Source organism: Rhincodon typus, chromosome 19 (assembly GCF_021869965.1).
Source record: "Rhincodon typus isolate 14 chromosome 19, sRhiTyp1.1, whole genome shotgun sequence".
Lineage (NCBI taxonomy): Eukaryota > Metazoa > Chordata > Chondrichthyes > Orectolobiformes > Rhincodontidae > Rhincodon > Rhincodon typus.
The window spans coordinates 11,634,885-11,654,464 of NC_063350.1; the positions used below are offsets into that span (position 1 = coordinate 11,634,885).

Sequence of the window (19,580 nt, forward strand, 5' to 3'; positions counted from 1 at the left end):
AATATTCCTAAAGTGGTAAACTCAAGTGTCTTCAAATTACCCTTTTCTTCTAGTTCTTCTACTCCTCGTGTTGATGATCTCTGCATGGAATTCAACTCCATGCTATTGCTCACCGGAAGAGGTTGTTCTTAATTAACTAGATGTTTTATTGTATTATAGCAATAAATATAACTAAACGACAAGTCAGGCATAGAGATAACAAGATGTAGAGCTGGATGAACACAGCAGGCCAAGCAGCATCAGAGGAGCAGGAAAGCATGATTACTGGAGGACTTACAGGAGCTGTACTGAATACATATCTTTGGAACTATCTTCCTCAAAAAGCAGAAGTGAAAACAGAGTCATTGAGTATTTTTAAGGCAAAGTAACATTGATTCTTGAGAAGCAAAAGGGTGAAAGATTATCTAGGAAGGCAGAGTAACGTACAGAGAATGCACGGTTCTGAGGAAGAGTCTGTTTCTCTCTCTGCAGATGCTGCTGGACCTACTGAGTTTCTCCAGTGCTCCTCTGTGTTTGTTTCAGGTTATGTAGAGTACATTAGATCACCTATGATCTTGTTGAGTGGGGTAGCAGTACTAGACGGGCTGAGTGGCCCACTCCAGATGCTGACTAATATGTTTGTACCTCCACCCAGAGTGACACTCACTCGTTGCATGTGACTTTTACCTGAAGCACTGACATTTCCTCGTTAACCCGTTCAGAGATGTTCTTGCACACGTCTGGGGCAGGTGGGACTTGAACCAGCTTCTCCCGGCTCATAGATATAAACACTACCGCTGCACCGCAAGAGCCTTTATCTGTTTGAGTCTCTAGTAGGAACTGAAGTGTGCCGGAACGCTTTATCAGCGCTCACGCGGGCCTGGCGGGGGGATTGTTTTTGTGAGTGGGCCAAGATGGCGGCGACCACCGGCGCGGATTTCACCGAGCCGCCGCCGAATGTTTTTTATTTTCGGGACCCGAAGCCGGTGGCGGATCCGATCGTCGAGGCGGGAAAAAGCCCTGGAGGGTGTCCGGGCCAGGTGCCTCTCGTGGTGGATAATGGGTCTTTTCAGTGCCGGGCCGGCTGGGCCCTGGACCAGAAGCCGCGGCTTCAGTTTAAGAACGTGTCGGCCCGGAGCCGCGGCGCCTCCCGCAGCGACACCCAGGTCGGCAACGATATCCGTAACCTAGAGGTGGTCCGCTGGCTGCTCAAGTCCCAGTTTGACAGGAACGTGGTGGTGAATTTCGATATTCAGGAGCAGGTGTTTGACTACATCTTCCAGCACCTGGGGATCACCTCTGAGGTCAGAGTTCACCCTGGGGAGGGGAGAGGGTCACCACAGAGCACCACGTTGTTAAATGCTCTGACATGGTAAACAGTGCCACCAATACAGTATACCATGCCCCTGTTATGGCAGGCTCTGCGCCCCCGCCCCCCCCAACACGTCAGGCTGTGCCCCAGACAGGGCAAGTGTGTCCCCCAATATGCCAGGCTATACCCCTGATATGGGAAGCCGTGCCCTGGATGGGACAAGTTGTGTCCTGACATATCAATCGGTACTGTAGATGGAGCATGTTGTGCCCCCGACACGTCGGGCTGTACCGCTGACATGGGAAACTATGCTGTGGAAGGGGAAAGCTGTGCCCCCAGTCTGGTAAACTACGCCACTCTATCATGGAAAAGCTTAACTGATAGGGCATGATGTGACCTGATGTTGAACCATAGTGATATGATTTAGCATGAACACAGTATGGTGCTGCAAGCCAGTGTGTCATCATAGGTTGCACCATGCCACAATGGATCAGAATTTGATGGCAAAATGATTTTAATGCACATGACATAATACTGTAAGAAAGAAAAGGTAATTTGTGGCAAGTAAAGAGTACATTGTGATTCACCACATTTTGATGGTCAATTTGCCCTGCTTCATATATTGTGATGCAGTCTTGGGATTTGGCATGACAAAAAGTATGAGAAGCTGAGCTTCTCCTGTCCCTCTTTTATCACTTGTTATTAATTATCTTTAGCCAAGTGAATCATAATTTACAGCTACATATTAACTCGATTGCAGCTATTTTAAGTTCTAAAGATTGTAAGTTTTGGTCCTATAAAAAATGGAGGATAAAGAGATGGCAGATGAATTGAACAGATACTTTGCATCGATCTTTACTGAGGGAGGATACAAGTAGCACTCCTGTAAGTCAGAAATTGAAAGGGAGGGAGGAACTCAAGAAAATTATAAATACCAAGAAAGTAGTACCGAGGAAATTGTTGGAAGTGAGAGTCAATAAGTCCCTAGGTCCCGATGGGGACAAATGAAATTGTTGATGCATTGGTTCTAATTTTGCAAAACTCAATTTTCTTGAGTTCCTCCCTCTCTTTCAGGGAACGTTCCTTTAGATTGGAAAATAACTAATGTAACTAATTTAATCAAAAAGGGAGGAAGGCAGAAAGCAGGAAATTACAGGCCAGTTAGCTTAACATTAGTCATAGGAACGTTATAACAGGACACTTAGACAAGTTCAAGATAAGCGGGCACAGCCAACATAGTTTGGTCAAAGGGAATTCATGTGTTGTTAACTTATTGGCGTTCTTTGAAGAAGAACTTGTGCTTTAGAGAAAGGGGATCCGGTGGATGGATTATATTTAGATTTCCAGAAGGCATTTGATAAGGTGCTGCATCAAAGATTATTGTGGAAAATAAAAGCTCATAATGTAGGGCTCAACATATTGGCCTGGTTACTGAAGATTGGTTACTGAAATAGAGACTTGGAATACGTGAGTCTTTTTCAGGCTGGCAGGATGTCTTGAGCAGTGTGCCACAGGAGTCAGTGCTGGGGCCTCGACTGCAAAATTTATATCAATGATTTGGGTGAAGGAATCAAAGGTAGGGTGGCTATATCTGCTCATGACACAAAGATGTGTAAGAACATGAGTTGTAAGAGGTTATAGGGAACCTACAAAGGGATATAGATAAGTTGAGGGTATGGAGAAAGATCTGGCAAATGAAGTACAGTGTGGAAAAATTGCCTCATGAGGAAGGGCTAGACAGGCTAGGCCTATATCCTCTGGAGTTTAGAAGAGTTAGAGGTGAATTAATTGAAACATTTAACGTCCTGAGGGGACATGACTGGTTGGATATTGCAAGGATGTTTCCTCTAATGGAAGAATCTATAGTTAGGGGTCATGGTCTAAGAATAACGTGGTACCCATTTAAAACAGATGAGGAAACATTTTTTTTCTCTCAGAAGGCTGTGAGCTTTTGGAGTTCCCTTCCTTAAAAGTCAGTGGGCACACAACCTTTAAATATTTTTAAGATAGAAGTGGATAAATTCTTGATGACCAAGCAAATGAAAGATTATCAGGGATGTGCAAGAATGTAGTGTTGCGATTAAAATCGGATCAGCCATGATTTTCTTGAATGACAGAGCAGGCTCGAAGGGCTGAGTGGAATGGCCTACTCTTGTTCCTAGTTCATATGTTCACATTGTACTAATTGGTACTGTTTGTATCTAACACAGTTTTGCGTGGAACATCCAGTAGTTTTAACAGAAGCACCATGTAACCCACTGTATTCACGGCAATTGATGTCCGAGCTCCTGTTCGAGTGCTACCATGTTCCAAAGGTGTCATATGGAATTGATGATCTTTACAGCTTTTGGCGTAATAACAAACACCCCTCCACTGGATTGATTGTTTCCTCTGGGTATCACTGCTGTCACATTCTGCCAGTGCTGCATGGCAGGTTTGTAAAGCACCTACATGAAAACTTTAAAAAGATGCTACATGGAGCTGCTGGTTAGACAAAGTAATAGATAACAAATATTGCAAATTCAAAATAAAAATTAATAATGTGGGAAACTTCGAACAGCTCGATCAGACTTTAAACTGTTAATATTTCAAGTGCTCCATGGTTTTCTTTTATGCACTGATGGACTTGTTGTAATATTAATATGATTGTGTACCATTATTACACTGTGGACAATATTGTTCTCCTTATCTAAACAAAGATATAAATGTTCAGAGAAGGTTTACAGGACTAATGCTTGAAGTGGATGGGTTGTCTTACAAGGAAAGTTTGAACAGGCTGAGTTTGTATCCTCTAGAGTTTAGAAAGATATGAAGTACCTTGACTGAAATATGTAAGATCCCTTGGATTCTTGACTGGAGGCATGTGGGAAGGATGCTTCTTCTTGTGGGCGAATATAGAATGAAGGGTCACTGTTCAAGATCAGGAGTTCCCCATTTTAGACAGAGATGAGGAGACATTTTGCTCACAAAGGTTGAGATTCTTTGGCAGTCTCTCCTGAAAAGGTGGTGGAAGCAGATTCTTTAAATATTTTTAAGTGAAGGTAGATTCTTGATAAGCAAGGGAGTGAAAGGTCATCGGGTGGATGGGAATATGGAGTAATCCAATCAACCATGATCTCGTTGAATAGCTGAACGGTCTACTCCAGCTCCTAATTCATATGCTCATAATTTTTTGAATTACTGGTTTAATCTTTGTTATTGCAAATGCATTTGCATTAATGGAGTATCTTGCATGATATCCCAAAGTGTTTCACAAGATACAAGTTATTTTTAAAGTATACTCAGCATTGTAGAGGAATACAGCATGGTCCCACAAAGTTCAGTTCTGAGGAAGGGTCACTCGACCTGAAACGTTAACTCTGATTTCTTTCCACAGCTGCCACCAGATCTGCTGAGCTTTCCCAGCAATTTCTGTTTTCGTTTCTGATTTACGGCATCTGCAGTTCTTTTAGTTTTTAATTGGACTAATTCCTAGGTTCCCTGAAGAGTATTGGTGTTGGAGCAGCTTCAGTGAAACCTGCAAAACACCAGGCGGCCAACACGAGGGGAGAAGGTGTCCAGCAGGTCCCTGCAGTTATTGCTGATATGCTGCCTGTGATGCAATCAGTTCACTTGAATCATGGCAGAAAATGGTTTTATTGCTACTGGACTGGAGTTTGATTCCTACTAGAGAGTCTCCATCTGGAGACATTTGTGGTGTTCCCATCACTCTTTTTCAATGTACATATAGGCAGTCGGAAGAGTTCTGTTCTGGAGTCTGTTTGCAAATCAATTTGAATGTGAATTAAAACTCACTGCAGGACAATATAAAATAGCAGTTTGTCAGTACAGGAAATGGTTTTATGTCCGATCCTTAAACTTACACCCCTGTATGCGATTGTGTTCATAAGTACGAGTGTTTGTAAGCTGGGTGTTCATAAATCGGGGACCCTTGTAACTATCTTATTTCGCATTTCTCTATGTACATGCACCAATGGATGTTTCCTTGATGTAATCTAGGTTGGATGCTCATAACAGTAAAAGGATTAATCTGGGTGGAAGCCAGGCAGCATCGTACATGCAGCGCCTGCTACAGCTAAAGTATCCTGGCCACTTGCCAGCTATAACACTCAGCAGAATGGAAGAAATTCTCCACGAACATTGTTACATTGCAGCTGACTATATGGAAGGTAATTCTTGCTCTTGTGTTGTCGATACGTTCTTTGGAAATAAACAACTCCTGCAGAGATTGTGTCAGCTACTGTCGTGTGGTTATTGTGATCTGCTGCACTAGAATGTTTTGCCCAATGGTGACTTTCTGGAATGTTTTATCCTTGAGTAGTCCCGACAATTTCCTCTGGTTTTTCATCCTCTCCCCAAAGGTTGTAGGTTAGAGTGAAGATGGAAGATAATGTGTTTAGTCAGGAAGCTCCAGCCATAATAGAATGTTTCAAATTGACTGAAGTCACTGTCCCGGAAGAAAGATGTCCTGATCTGGTTTAGCTTTCATTGGATGATGTGTTCACCTGTTAAATAGTACAGTCAGTCCTCCAGTGGTGCAGTGGAAAAGATCCCACCATGCTATGAGCTGGAAAGCCTGATGTTTTGTTCTCTGCTGGCATATCTGATTTTAATTAGCCAGTAATAACTCGTAAGAAATGGCTTCAGCGGTCAGGATTCCATCTCATGATTGTCTCCCCAAATAATCTGTGCTGAAAAGTATGCACGTGCAGACAAGATCTGAATCAGTCTGATGCACTAAACAGAACTGATGATCAAGCATGTGTGGAAGAGTAGGATAGATTAAATAGCAACGGTTCAGATGGTGGCTCAGTGCCACATTCTCCCCAGCTCTGCCTAGGAGCCCTAATTCAGGATTTAACAGCAGATTCAGGAAGGCAAGTGCAATCTTAGCATTCTTTTTGAGAAGGCTACAAAACAAGAGCAGAGATGTACTGCTGAAGCTGTATAAGGCTCGGATCTGACTGCAATTGGAATGTTGTGAGCAGTTTTGGAAAATGTAGGGGGTGGTGGACTCTAAGGGGAATGTAGCACTAACAGCCAGGTTTCTGGTCCTGAGAATGGCTCTAGTGTAATGAGGGGTATACCGGATCCCAAGCTATCGATTGTGATAGGGGACTCTCTTGTCAGAGGCAGAGACAGATGTTTCTGTGGCCGACAGCAAGACGTCAGAATGGTCGGTTGCTTCCCTGGTGCCAGAATCAAGGATATCTCGGAGAGGGTGCAGAATATTCTCACAGGGACGAGGGACCAGCAGGAGGTCGTTGTACACTTCGAAACTAATGACATAGAATCTCATCCTTTTCTCTTCCTGAAGAGAAAATATAGAAAGTGAGGCAGGAATTTAAAAAGGAGGTCCTCGAGGCTAGTAATATTTGGATTGCTACTGGTGCCATGAGCTAGTGAGGTGAGGAATAGGAGGATAGAGCAGATGAATATGTGGCTGAGGAGCAGGTTTAGGGGAGAAAGATTCACATTTTTGGATGATTGAAATCTCTTCTAGGGTAGAAGTGACCTGTATAAGGAGGATGGATTACACCTGAATTGGAAGGGAACTAATATACTGACTGGGAGATTTGCTAGAGCTGCTCGGAAGGATTTAAACTATTGAGGCCAAGGGGTGGGGGTGAGTCAGGGAATTAGTGAGGAAAGAGATCTTAGACTGGTACAGTTGGGAAAAGGAGCAAGTCAAACTGTCAGGAACAAAGCAGAGAACAATGTAGGACTGATAAATTAAACTGCAGTTATTTCAATGCAAGAGGCCTAACAAGTAAAGCAGATGAACTCGGAGCATAGTTGGGATCATGGGACTGCGATATTGTAGCTATTACAGAGATGTGGCTCAGGGATGGACAGGACTGGCAGCTTACTGTTCTAGGGTATAAATGCTACAAGAGGAATAGAAGAGGGTGGAGGGCAAGAGAGAAGGGGGAGTGATGTTTTTGGCTAGGGATAACATTACAGCTGTACTTAAGGGAGGATATTTCTGGGAATATGTCCAGGTAAGTTATTTGGGTGGAACTGAAAAATAAGAAAGGGATGATCACCTTATTGGTATTGTATTTTGAACTCCCCGAATAGTCAGCGGGAAATTAAGAAACAAGTTTGTAAGGAGATCTCGGTTATCTGTAAGAATAATAGGGTGGTTATGGTAGGAGATTTTAATTTTCCAAATATGCACTGGGACTGCCATAGTGATGAGGGCTTGGATGAAGAGGAATTTGTAAGTATGTACAAGAAAATTTTCTGATTCAGTACGTGGATGGACCTACTAAAAGGAGGTGCAAAACTTGACCTACTCTTGGGAAATAAGACAGGGCAGATGACTGAGGTGTCAGTGGGGGAACACTTTGGGGCCAGTGACCATAATTCTATTCGTTTTAAAATAGTGATGAAAAGGATAGACCAGATCCGAAAGTTAAAGTTTAAATTGGAGGAAGGCCAATTTTGAAGGTATTAGGCAAGAACATTCAAAAGTTGATGGGGGGTAGACTTTAGCAGGTAAAGGAATGGCTGGAAAATGGGAAGCCTTCAAAAATGAGATAACGAGAGTTCAGAGACATTGTGTTCCTGTTAGGGTGAAGGGCAAGGCTGGTAGTTATAAGGATTGCTGGATGACTAGAAAAATTAAGATTTTGGTCAAGAATAAGAAGAAAGCATATGTCAGGTATAGACAACAGAGATTGTGTGAACCCCTAGAAGAGTGTAAAGGCAGTAGGAGTATACTTAAGGAGGAAATCAGGAGGATAGAAAGGGGACGTGAGGTAGCTTTGGCAAATAGGGTTAAGGAGAATCCGAAGGCATTCTACAAATACTTTAAGTACAGAAGGGTAACTACGGAGAGAATAGGGCCCCTTAAAGATCAGCGAAGCTGCCTGTGTGTGGAATCGCAGGAGACAGAGTGATACTAAACGAATATCTTGCAACAGTGTCTACTGTGGAGAAGGATATGAAAGATATACAACCTGGGGAAATAAATAGCAACATCTTGAAAAATGTCCATATTACAGAGGAGGTGGTGCTGGATGTCTTAAAATCCCCAGGGACCTGATTAGATGTACCCTAGAACTCTGTAGGAAAGTAGGGAAATGATTGCTGGGCTCCTTGCTGAGATATTTGTATCATCGACAGCCACAGATGAGGTGGGGGAAGACTGGAGGTTAGCTATCTTGATACCACAATTTAAGAAAGGTGGCAAGGAAAAGCCAGGGAACTGTAGATCAGTGAGCTTGACATTAGTGGTGGGCAAAGTTGTTGCAGGTAATCCTGAGGGACAGGATTTATATGTATTTGGAAAGGCAAGGACTGATTAGGGATAGTCAACATGGCTTTGTGTATGAGAAATCGTGTCTCACTAACTTGATTGAGTTTTTTGAAGAAATAACAAAGAGGATTAATGAGGGCAGAGCAGTGGACATGATGTACGTGGACTTCAGTAAGGCATTCAACAAGGTTCCTCATGGTAGACTGGTTAGCAAGGTTAGAGCACATGGAATACAGGGAGAACTTGTCATTTGGATACAGAACTGGCTCAAAGGTAGGAGACAGAGGCTGGTGTTGGAGGGTTGCTTTTCAGTCTGGAGGCCTGTGACTGGCGGTGTGCCACAAGGATCAGTGCTGGGTCCGCTGCTTTTCGTCATTTTATATAAATAATTTGAATGTGAAATAAGAGGTATGGTTAGTAAGTTTGCGGATGACACTAAAATTGGAAATGTAGTGGAGAGCAAAGAAAGTTACCTCAGAGTACAATGGGATCTTGATCAGATGAAATGTGAGGTTGAGGGAGCACTTTGGAAAGGCAAATAAAGGCAGGACTTATACACTTAATGGTAAGGTCCTGGGTGTGTTGCAGTTTTGGTCTCTTTTTTGCCATTGCGAAAATGCAGTGGCGGTTCATCAGACTTGCCTTTGTCTGACTTCCTCCTTTTTAAAATACCCCTATTTTGATTTTTTCCCCAAAATTTCCAAAACAATGCAACAGCTTATGAAACAGTATTTACCTCTTGTAGAATTTAAAGCCTAAAAGATAGGCATGAGTTACCTTGTGACTACAGTAACTGATTTAACTAGTTCAGTGAAGTTTGAGAGTTATGTGGCCAAGCTGCTCCTTCTGTAAATTATTTTGGTATTGATCATCAGGGAGCATCCTTTATACTTCATTACTCTTGGAAAGGTAACTTTTTGTTAATTTCAAGCAAAACAAAAGTTGAGCAGTTCCTTGGATTGTGAAATGCTTTGAAGGAATGTCTTTATATTTTGGGCTTAATTAATCAGGGAGAATGTTTTTCTGGATTCCACAGGCTTGATGTAATGAAAAATGGTAAAAGAACAGGAAAGGAGAGGGATTGAAGCCAAGCTGAGGCTAATTTAACACATACCATGTGAGGTAGCATTCCATTCAAAGAAATAAAATTAAAGGAAGGATTCAGATTAATACAAGAGGCAAGCATGAATAGATCCAGGAGACATGAATTAAAATAAGAAAAACAATTATATCTATGAGGATGTTGACTAAGAACATAATTAGATTTGAACTGTGAACCTTGCTGCACAGTTGAATACCCTGCCAACATTCATTGTTTACTGCAGATAAAGAGCAGCCATTTAGATAGAGTACCTGGTGCCTGTATAACTTCAGCAAGGAATTAAAAACAAGTTCTTGCTAAAGGGCTTCATCTTCATTGGGAGCAAATGCTTATTGTGCAAGTCAGGGGAAATTGCTGTGGGTCTGATCCGATAATCTTAAGGGCAATGAAGATTTCTTACATTACAAAATTTGTCTGATCTTTAAATTTTAATGATTAAATATCAGATTGTTGGTCCCAAAGTTAGATGAAAGAAGACAGTATTCATGACCTTGGGTAGTCCCACTTGACTGCAAATCTGGAATTATAAGTAATGATGACCATGACCTGTTGTTGATTGTTGGAGAAACCCATCTGGTTCACTTGTATCCTGTAGAGAAGGAAACTGCTGTCCTTACCTGGTCTGGCCATCATGTGAATCCAGACTCACAGCATCATGGTTAACTACCTTCTGGGTAATTAGGAATGGGCAATAAATGTTGACCTAACTAGTGACGCCCACATCCTGCGAACGAATAAAAGAAAATTAACTACTTTGTGAAGTTGTAGTAACCGCAGTACGCCATTTATACAAAAGGTCACATGAGCAGCAATGTAATAATGACCAGATAAACTGGATCTTTTCTAAATTATGTTTTTTGGGTGTGCAAATGTTGGCCAGGGATCGTTGACCACCTTGTTACTCCTCTTTGAAATACTGCCATGGCATTTTTCGTATCCACCTAATAGGGCAGGCCTGGCCTTGGTATAACATATCATCACAGGACTATATTGGAGTGAGAGCCTAGGCTTTATGCTTGAACCTCTGGAGTGGGACTTGAATCTTCAACCTTTTGGCTCCGACATGACATTACATCTGATGAATAGAAGACATTTGTGTTCAAGACACGCAATAAAAATTGATGCAGGAGTAAACTTAAGTGTATGTCAGTTACATCAAAGGAAATCAAATATTTGTTTATCTTCTTCATCCAGATCGGTATAACTTCCACTACTTTTTGAACCTGTATGTTGTTAATGTGCACATTTTAAACGTTTCATATACTAATCTGATAAGGGGTTTTAGTTTTGGAGATTCGATTACATTTTTTCATGCTAGCATCAGCATTGAATGCTCGCAAATACGTTATAGCATTGGCTTTGATTACGAGAGAGTTAGGACTCCACATGGCCAAATAAATTGCTGTAGTCTATGACCTCATTGCCTCCTGCATTGGTATGATCTTTCTTCTTACTGTCTTCTGTATTCTCAAAGTCTTTATAGACAAGATTGGCAATGTAATTGCTGATTGTACTAAATACACGGATTTGTGCTCACCAGAAACTTAATTGATGTGACCTAAACTGATTCCAAGTTGGGACTTTTCTTTTGCTTCCTTTGTTCTAAGCTCTAAAATTCACTCCCTAAACCCATCTGCCTCTCAACTTCTGTCTTTTCCCTTATGATACCCCATAAGACCTAGCTCTTTGACAAAGCTGTTGGCCATCTATTCCAATATCATCATCTTTAGCTTGATGTCAAATTCTGTCTGATAATGCTCCTTGAAGCATCTTGGATATTTACTTGGTTGAGTGCATTGGACACGGCCAAGTTTATGGATTCTGACACATCACAGCATATGCTCCTCCTCCTCCTGCTCCTCTGACGCTGCTTGGCCTGCTGTGTTCATCCAGCTCTACACCTTGTTATCACAGCATATGCCTGATCAGGATCTGAACCCAGATCCTTCATTTTGTTTTAAGACCATGACATACTTTCCTGTTTGTATTACACTGATCTGACTTACTATGTAAGCTACTGTATATTGTCATTGTGCACTGCACAGTTGTAATTCCATGGTTAATTTGTAGTAATCTTGTGTAAAATGGAACTTGCTGAAAAAATAATAGTGCCTAGATCAATGCATGATGTTGTTAAGGTGTAAATTGACCAACAATGTAGTGAGGAAGAGATAACAAGTGAATTTCAAATCATCACAAGTTGTTGTCTGAATTGCATTGCTCCACCATGAGCTTTAAAATTAATCTCCCTGTGATTTTCATGACGTTACATAATATAAACATTACTGCTGGTTACTCTCACCATTCGAAGTTAAGTAAGGTAATTAATAGACTTCTAACAATGAGACAATTATTAACCTCACTGGCCCAAAAAGTAAATAGCTTAAAAAGTGGTATCAGGATCTTGTGGCACAGTGGTAACATCCATACCTCTGGGCCAGGAGAACCAGGTTCAAGGTGTGCCATAGCCTCTCTGAACAGGTTGACTTGAAAATATCTAAACAGTGGTGTCTGTCCTTCAGGTAGTCAATTTTTGTCAGAGCTTTTTTTTTGTCACATGGTAAATTAATTTTTTCCATAATTTTCCTATTTCATATTTTGTCTATATTGTGACATTTCTGTATTTGATCTGGGCTTGAATTCACTGACTCTGGTTCACACTGTTTCTCATTTCTTCCTTGATGCTGAAATCTCATCGCTTAAGGATATGGACTGTTGGTCCCACCATGCATCCAGGTCAAAGGTCCCCTGTTACCTTGGCTCATACACCTAGCAACTTACATGACAATGGAAAAGTTTGACAGATACAGGAAAAGCTCTAATTAACGGGCTATGCTGTGAAACATCCTACTTCAGCAAACCCCATTTTGGTAGGAGCCTTCATAAGAGAGCGATTAAATCCTTCCCCACTGCCAGTGACTTTGTTGGACGTCTGTTTAGTTTTAGAAACAATGAATTAGCTTTTTTAAATACAGTTTTGATTTAGGCATCTACTGCTTTCAATTCTGATGCTGCATTGGTGTTTAGTATTAGTGAATCTGCCACTAATAACATTGAAGTTACTGTCGATCAGAAAATTCACATCAACCGACCACATTGATGCTGTGGTTACTACAACAGGTCAGAGGCTATGAATTCTGCAGCTAATGGTTCATCTCCTGAAGCTGTAAAGCTTCTTCACCACCTACAGGAATGGTGGACTACACTCCATTTGCCTGTTTGGCCAACAACACTTAAGAAGCTTGACACTATCTAAGTCAAAGAGGTCTGCTCAATTGACAATCCATGCATCAGCTTTAACTGTGGTTGGCCACAGCCTATTGGAGACATTGCAGCATGTTACCAACATTCCTTCAGCACTGCCTCCCAAATTCCTATCTCCACCACTCAGGAGGACAATAGAAACTGGTGTATGGAAACTGCAACATCTCCAAAGTATCCATAATCCTGACTTGGAACTATATCAGCTGTTTCTTCAACATCATTTGGCCAAACATCTGGAATGCCTTCTTAGCAGCATACCTTCTCCACACAGACTGAAGTAGTTCTAGAAGAAGGCCTACCATGAGCTTCTCGGGGGCAAACAGGGATGGACAATCAATGCGAAACTTGTCAACAATGCCAATGCTGCATGAATGAATTTTTGAAGAAATGCATCCATTGACCTAAATATCAAGAAGAAAATAAACAAATTTTGTGGTTTAAGAGTTTTCACAGCAATACATGTGATTAGAAATCTAAATTTGTGTCTTGAATTTCGAGTCACAATTGAAAAGTAGGTGCGATGTAATTATTTCCTTGTTTGCAGAGCTCAGCCTGTGGAAGCAGCCGGACTTCTACCAGAAAAATATTCACAGGATGCAGTTGCCCTTTAACAATAAGCTGCTGGCCAGCACCTTGACCGCCGAGGAGAGGATGGAACGGAGGCAGCAGCAGATTCGCAGGCTACAGGAGCTTAACGCACGGCGTAGGGAGGAAAAACTGCAGCTCGATCAGGAAAGACTCGAGAGATTGCTCAGCATCCAGGTAAAGGAATAGGGCCACAGTTTACAAACAAAAGGTGCCCTGCCACGTCAATATCCACTGCAATATTTCACAAGCATGAACATACTGTGTCCAATACTCTGCCTGTACCTTATTTGGGAAAAATAAAAAAGTTACACATTTCATGACATCATAACCCAGGCATTCCATCATGAACGAATCATTCCTTAAAAGTTACATTTTTTGATGGGCATATGTGGCAAGTTGCGAGGTGTGGCAAATAATAATCAGTTAATTTAATTGTTTTTTGTGGTTTTAGTTACGTCTAGGACATTGGAAGAACTTCAGTCTCCTCATTAAAATGCTGTGGGATCTTTGACGTACATCTTAATAAGACCTTGGTTTATTCTTTCAACCTAAAGATAGAACTCTGTTAATGCCATGTTCCCTCACTGTCTACGATCGGGTTTGATCCCTCAACCTTCTGACTTGAGCAACATACGAAATAGGAAATTGCAAGAGTGCGACCAACTAAGCTGTGCTTGACACTTGAACCATTGCATTCTTTTTCCATGCTTGATGTTTGAGGAGCAATGGATGGAATTGAATAGCGAGGCCCCCAAAACTCATGTTTAAAAAGCTCAAGTTTCCATGCAATAAAAACAGACTTTACCAGTCACTGTGTATTAATGGCTGTGCATATGACCTCGGATGCAAGTGAAATGATTACTTCCATCTTACCTAGCCAGACTGGCAAATACAAATCATTGTGTCTTTTTACTTTTTCCTGATTTGTTTCATCATAAGGGTTCAATTGTTACTGTAATATCTGGGAGCTGTAGAATGTGTCAACCGAGCGATCAAAGCCTAACAACGTGTGAGACTTTACCTAATGAAGGATATGTTTGACATAGGGAAGTGTACTGGAATTTCCCAGACTGGTTGCAGAATGGTGGAACTATCCAATGAAGAGAGAGGGAGGAGACTGGGTCCAAATTCAAAGAATGAAAGGTGATTTCATAGAAACTTTGAAAATTCTTAAAGGGATAGACAGAGTAGATGCAGAAAGGATGTAATCCCCTGGCTATGGAGTCTGTAACCAGGGGGTACAGTCTGAGATTAAAAGACATAATAGGACTGAGATGAGGAGGCACTTCTTCACTCATGGGCTGGTGTATCTTTGTCATTCTCTACCCTAAAGAGCTGCGGAAGCTGAGTCACTAAGTAACTTCATGACAGAGATTGATTGATAGATTTCTAGTTACTGACTCTTCCATCTGGTAGAAGAGAGAAAAGTTTGAAAACCTATATCAATAGATTTAAGAATAGCTTCTTGCCCACTCTTATTGACTTATGAACAGACCTCACATATATTAGAGTTGATCTTTCTGTGCACCTTCTCTGTAGCTGTAACACTATATTCTGCATTCTGTTCTATTACCCTGATGTACTTGTGTAAGGTAAGATTTGTCTGGTCAGCATGTTAAACAACAAAAACAAAGTTGCTGGAAAAGCTGAGCAGATCTGGCAGCATCTGTGAAGGAAAAAACAGAGTTAATGTTTCGGGTCCGGTGACCCTTCCTCAGAACTGAGTTCTGAGGAACTGTATTTAAAAAAGCTAATTCATTGTTTTTAAAACTAAACAGACGTCCAACGAAGTCACTGGCAGTGGGGAAGGATTTAATCGCTCTCTTATGAAGGCTCCTACCAAAATGGGGTTTGCTGAAGTAGGATGTTTCACAGCATAGCCCGTTAATTAGAGCTTTTCCTGTATCTGTCAAACTTTTCCATTGTCATGTAAGTTGCTCGGTGTATGAGGCCTTTGACCTGGATGCATGGTGGGACCAACAGTCCATATCCTTAAGCGATGAGATTTCAGCATCAAGGAAGAAATGAGAAACAGTGTGAACTGAGTTCTGAGGAAGGGTCACTGGACCTGAAATGTTAACTCTGTTTTTTCCTTCACAGATGCTGCCAGATCTGCTGAGCTTTTCCAGCAACTTTGTTTTTGTTCCTGATTTACAGCATCCGCAGTTCTTTTGGTTTTTATTTAGCATGTTAAACAATATGTTTCACTGTATCTCGGTAATAAATCCAATCAAAACAAGTGATATGGAGACAGCACATGATCTAGAATGATGAAGTAGGCTCGAGGGGCTGAATGGCCTACTTTTGCCGTTCTGATCCTTTGAAACTAATTGGATAGATATTTCAAAGGGCTGCACGTGCATGATGCATTGAGTGGCTGTCTCCTATTGTACAAAATTCAGTGATCCTTCAAGTTGAAAATTGTGCCTCAACCTCTGTTGCATCAGTACTCCGATCTTCCTCATGATCTCTCCCCTTGCACCCAAATAGTTATTACACAAATAATAAGGTTGTATGTTATGTTATGGGGAAGCAATGGCCTGTGGTTTTAACACGACTATTAATCTGAAGACCCAGGTAATGCTGTGGGGCCATGAGTTCAAATCCCACCATGGCAAGTGAAAGAATTTGAATTCAATAAAAATCTGGAATTAAAGATCTAATGATGACCGTGAAACCATTGTTGATGGTCAGGAAAAACCCATCTGGTTCACTAATGTCCTTTTAGGGAAGGAAACTGCCCTCCTTACCTGGTCTGGCCTACATGTGACTTCAGACCCACAGCAATGTGGTTGACTCCCAAGTGCCCTCTGGGTAATTAGGGGTGGGCAATGAATGTTGGCCTAGCCAGCAACACCCAACATCCTGTGAATAAATTTTATAAAATAGAAAATAAAAACTTAATGAAGTAGAGATCTGAGCATACAAATGTGCAAATCACTAAATGTTACACTAAATTAATAATACTGTTTTAAAAAGAAACAAACAGTGATGTTTATTTCTAGAGGGATTGAATTAGAGGTATAAAAGTTGCAATAAATTGAACCTAAACCATCGTTTGACGTCACTTGGAGTACCGAGCACATATGTCAGTGACTACGATGAAGGACTTTTGAATTGTTTATCCATGTTTTCAGATGAAGTTAAAGGAACAGTAATTCCAAAAGGATGTAGACAGATTGGCCTCAATATTTTTGTGGGATCAGATTCTACAAGGGAGACTGGGTCGTGTGATCATTTTGCATCGTGAGGCCTGAGACAGAAATGCAGGAAAACTATTTCTCTGGTTCTCACAGAATGGAGCAATATTGTTTTCTGGCTGCAAATGTATTGCATGAGGTGCACAAAGACTAGGCAGACAAAGAAAAAATTTTCAACATAATCAGGCAGATACTTCAAAAACTCTTGTAAAGTACAAATCTGCATACTTGAAGCATGTAGACCAAGAATTAGATGCACGATGGACATTTAACAGAGAGGAGAATCTGGAGTGCATATTGTTATAGGGATTATGGGCATGTTATAGAAAGGGTCCTGAATCTCTTCTCACACTGTGCTGTCCTTTTATGAAGCCAGTGGCACAGTTCACACATGATCTCACATATGAAGCTTGCTTAATCTTTGCAGTAGTGGAAATTAAAATGAAAATAAGTTATGCAGATTTTTAACATGTTGCTTTTGAGATTTATATAGTGCTGTTGTTTATGATCTCAACCAAAAGAAAAATCAACGTCATTATTGTTGAATTGTTAAGAAATTGGTGAGGGAATCAGAATCCACCATCAGAAGGCCAGGAAAGTACTTTCTTTTGTCTGTCTGGTTTGAAGTGCCCTGGACTGCATCTGATGTTTGACCAGGTACTGTGGAATTGTTGCAGTACTGATTTCCTCCCACTAGAGGGTAGTGACTGGTTCCATTGCCAATGGAAACTTGACTGTAACCAGGGGCTGTACAGCAGAAGTGGGGTTTGTAGAAGCTTGAACATTAATGACAAAGAACAGCACAGAAATGGGTCAGTTGACCCAACTGGATTCTAGTGTTTATACTCCGCACGAGCCTCCTCTTCTCACCCTGCCAACATATCTTTCCTTTCCTTTCACCCTCATGCGTTTATCTGGCTTCGCCTCAAATGCATCATATGTTTTTGACAATGGGAGCTGTCTAGGTTACCTTTTTAGTGCAAAATATGTAATCAAGTTGACTACCTTCCAGTTATTTGCGCTAATGAATGGATCTTGCCCTCTATATAACGTCTCCTTGTTTGCTGATTTCTGCAAGCTAATGGATTGCGTGAGTTGCTTACGGAACCAGCCAGCCAACGAGAAAAACCTTTCAGTCTAATCAGGCAAATACTTCAACCACTCCCATGTAAGTGCTAACACTGCTGCTTGCTTGGAATTTTGTAATATACATTTGGGACTTGATTCCAACTCTGGGTGGATTTTGCAGGATAACACTCCAGTGGAGAACTTTGGCTGTAATTAAACTGCTGAGTGCAGCCTGTGGAAATTGAACAGAGATCAAAGACCTCTATTTACTGTTTGATTGTAAAAGAAATAAATATTTGCATTTGAAAAGTGCTTTATAAATGCAAGTTCTTTCTGCAGATAGTGTCTTTCTATGTTATTGAATATTTGGGGATGCTTCTTTTATACTCCATTCTTGGGTTGGGAGTGTTTTTGGGATAATCTCCTCTGGTTAGTTGTTTAATTGTCAACTACTGTTCATGACTGGATGTGGCAGAGCCTTGACCTAATCTTTTGGTTGTGTGAACCCATACCTTGGGCTCCCAATCTAGACCTGACAGCAAACGATGAGCCAGCATTATTAATCCGCAGACATCAGTCATAGGAGTGGCCTGAAATTATGTTTGTTTTGTGGGTGTTGCATCAAGAGAAATCCTGATCAAGACACCAGGAGAACTTCTGTGTAACTACATACAAATACAGAATGAAACTTTGAAGATGGAGCTTTTGCTTTGTGAGACCTAGTTTTGACTGCAACCGTACACATTGGTTGTGAGATTTTGTTTAAATTCATTCATGGGATGAGGGCATTGCTGGCTAGACCAGCATTTATTGTCCACCCCTAGTTGCCCAGAGGCACCCACGTTGCCGTGGGTCTGGAGTCACATGTAGGCCAGACCAAGTAAGAATGGCATTTTCCTTCCCTAAAGGACCTTAGTGAATCAGATGGGTTTTTCCTGACAATCGGCAAAGGTTTCATGGTCATCAATCAGACTCTTAATTCAGAATTTTATTGAATTCAGATTCCACCATCTGTCATGGTGGGGTTTGAACCTGGGTCCCTAGAACACTAGAAGTACAAAAGTGTCCATAATTTGCCTCTAATGGGTGATCTCTTTGTGATAAGTTGGTTGTATGAAAAAGGAAAGTTACACTGAGGCAATAGAAAGTGTCCTCCTGTGTTGTAATAAAGGCCCTTTGGTCTGGTACTTCATTTAAGGTCTCGCCATGACAGGCTCTAAATTGGCAATACGTGGTCTATTTTCCACAATTGAGCTAACTTACCTTGGCAGAATGGGGCTGATGTGTATAAAAAAGCAAGCTTGCACAGCATAATACATTATTTTCTTGTCTTTGTTCCCTTAGGAGCTTTTGGAAGAAGGCATGACTGAACGCTTCAAGCGAGCTCTGTCGGAAATGAACATGGATTCTGCAGAGGAGTTGCAGTCATATGTTAACAAGCTCAGCCTGGCCATCGAGCAAACCAAGCAAAAAATCCTGCAGGCAGAAGTGAATGTGGAGGTGGACGTTGTTGACACAAAGCCAGATGTAAGTAATGATGGCAACTGATCTTGTGGTCACTTGCCCTTGTGTTCTTTATCTGATTGTTACTGTGCACGCTTTAATGGCAGCCAGCAAACAGTTTGGAACACAGCAGCCATCCTTTACATGTTAAGGTTGTATTGTCAACCTGTTTGGTTGCAGAGCTTGATCCTGTGCTTAGTCAACACCGATATATTCAGTCTGACACTCATTAGATCATTATCAGCCTTTGGAACTAGAATTGTTTTATTTATTTCTTGATTTATGTTCCCGAGTCATAAG

The 19,580-nt window shown here is 41.3% G+C and overlaps 1 protein-coding gene across 1 annotated transcript; it reads left to right on the forward strand.

The window, feature by feature from the left end:
• Positions 1-885: 885 nt before the first annotated feature.
• actr5 (actin related protein 5) lies at positions 886-19,325 on the forward strand. Its single transcript, XM_020517292.2, has 5 exons — positions 886-1,283; positions 3,502-3,725; positions 5,291-5,460; positions 13,466-13,683; positions 19,122-19,325. Exons 1-5 carry the CDS (start codon positions 894-896, stop codon positions 19,323-19,325), a joined length of 1,206 nt encoding a protein of 401 aa, XP_020372881.2. The 5' UTR covers positions 886-893.
• The last annotated feature ends 255 nt before the right edge of the window (positions 19,326-19,580 follow it).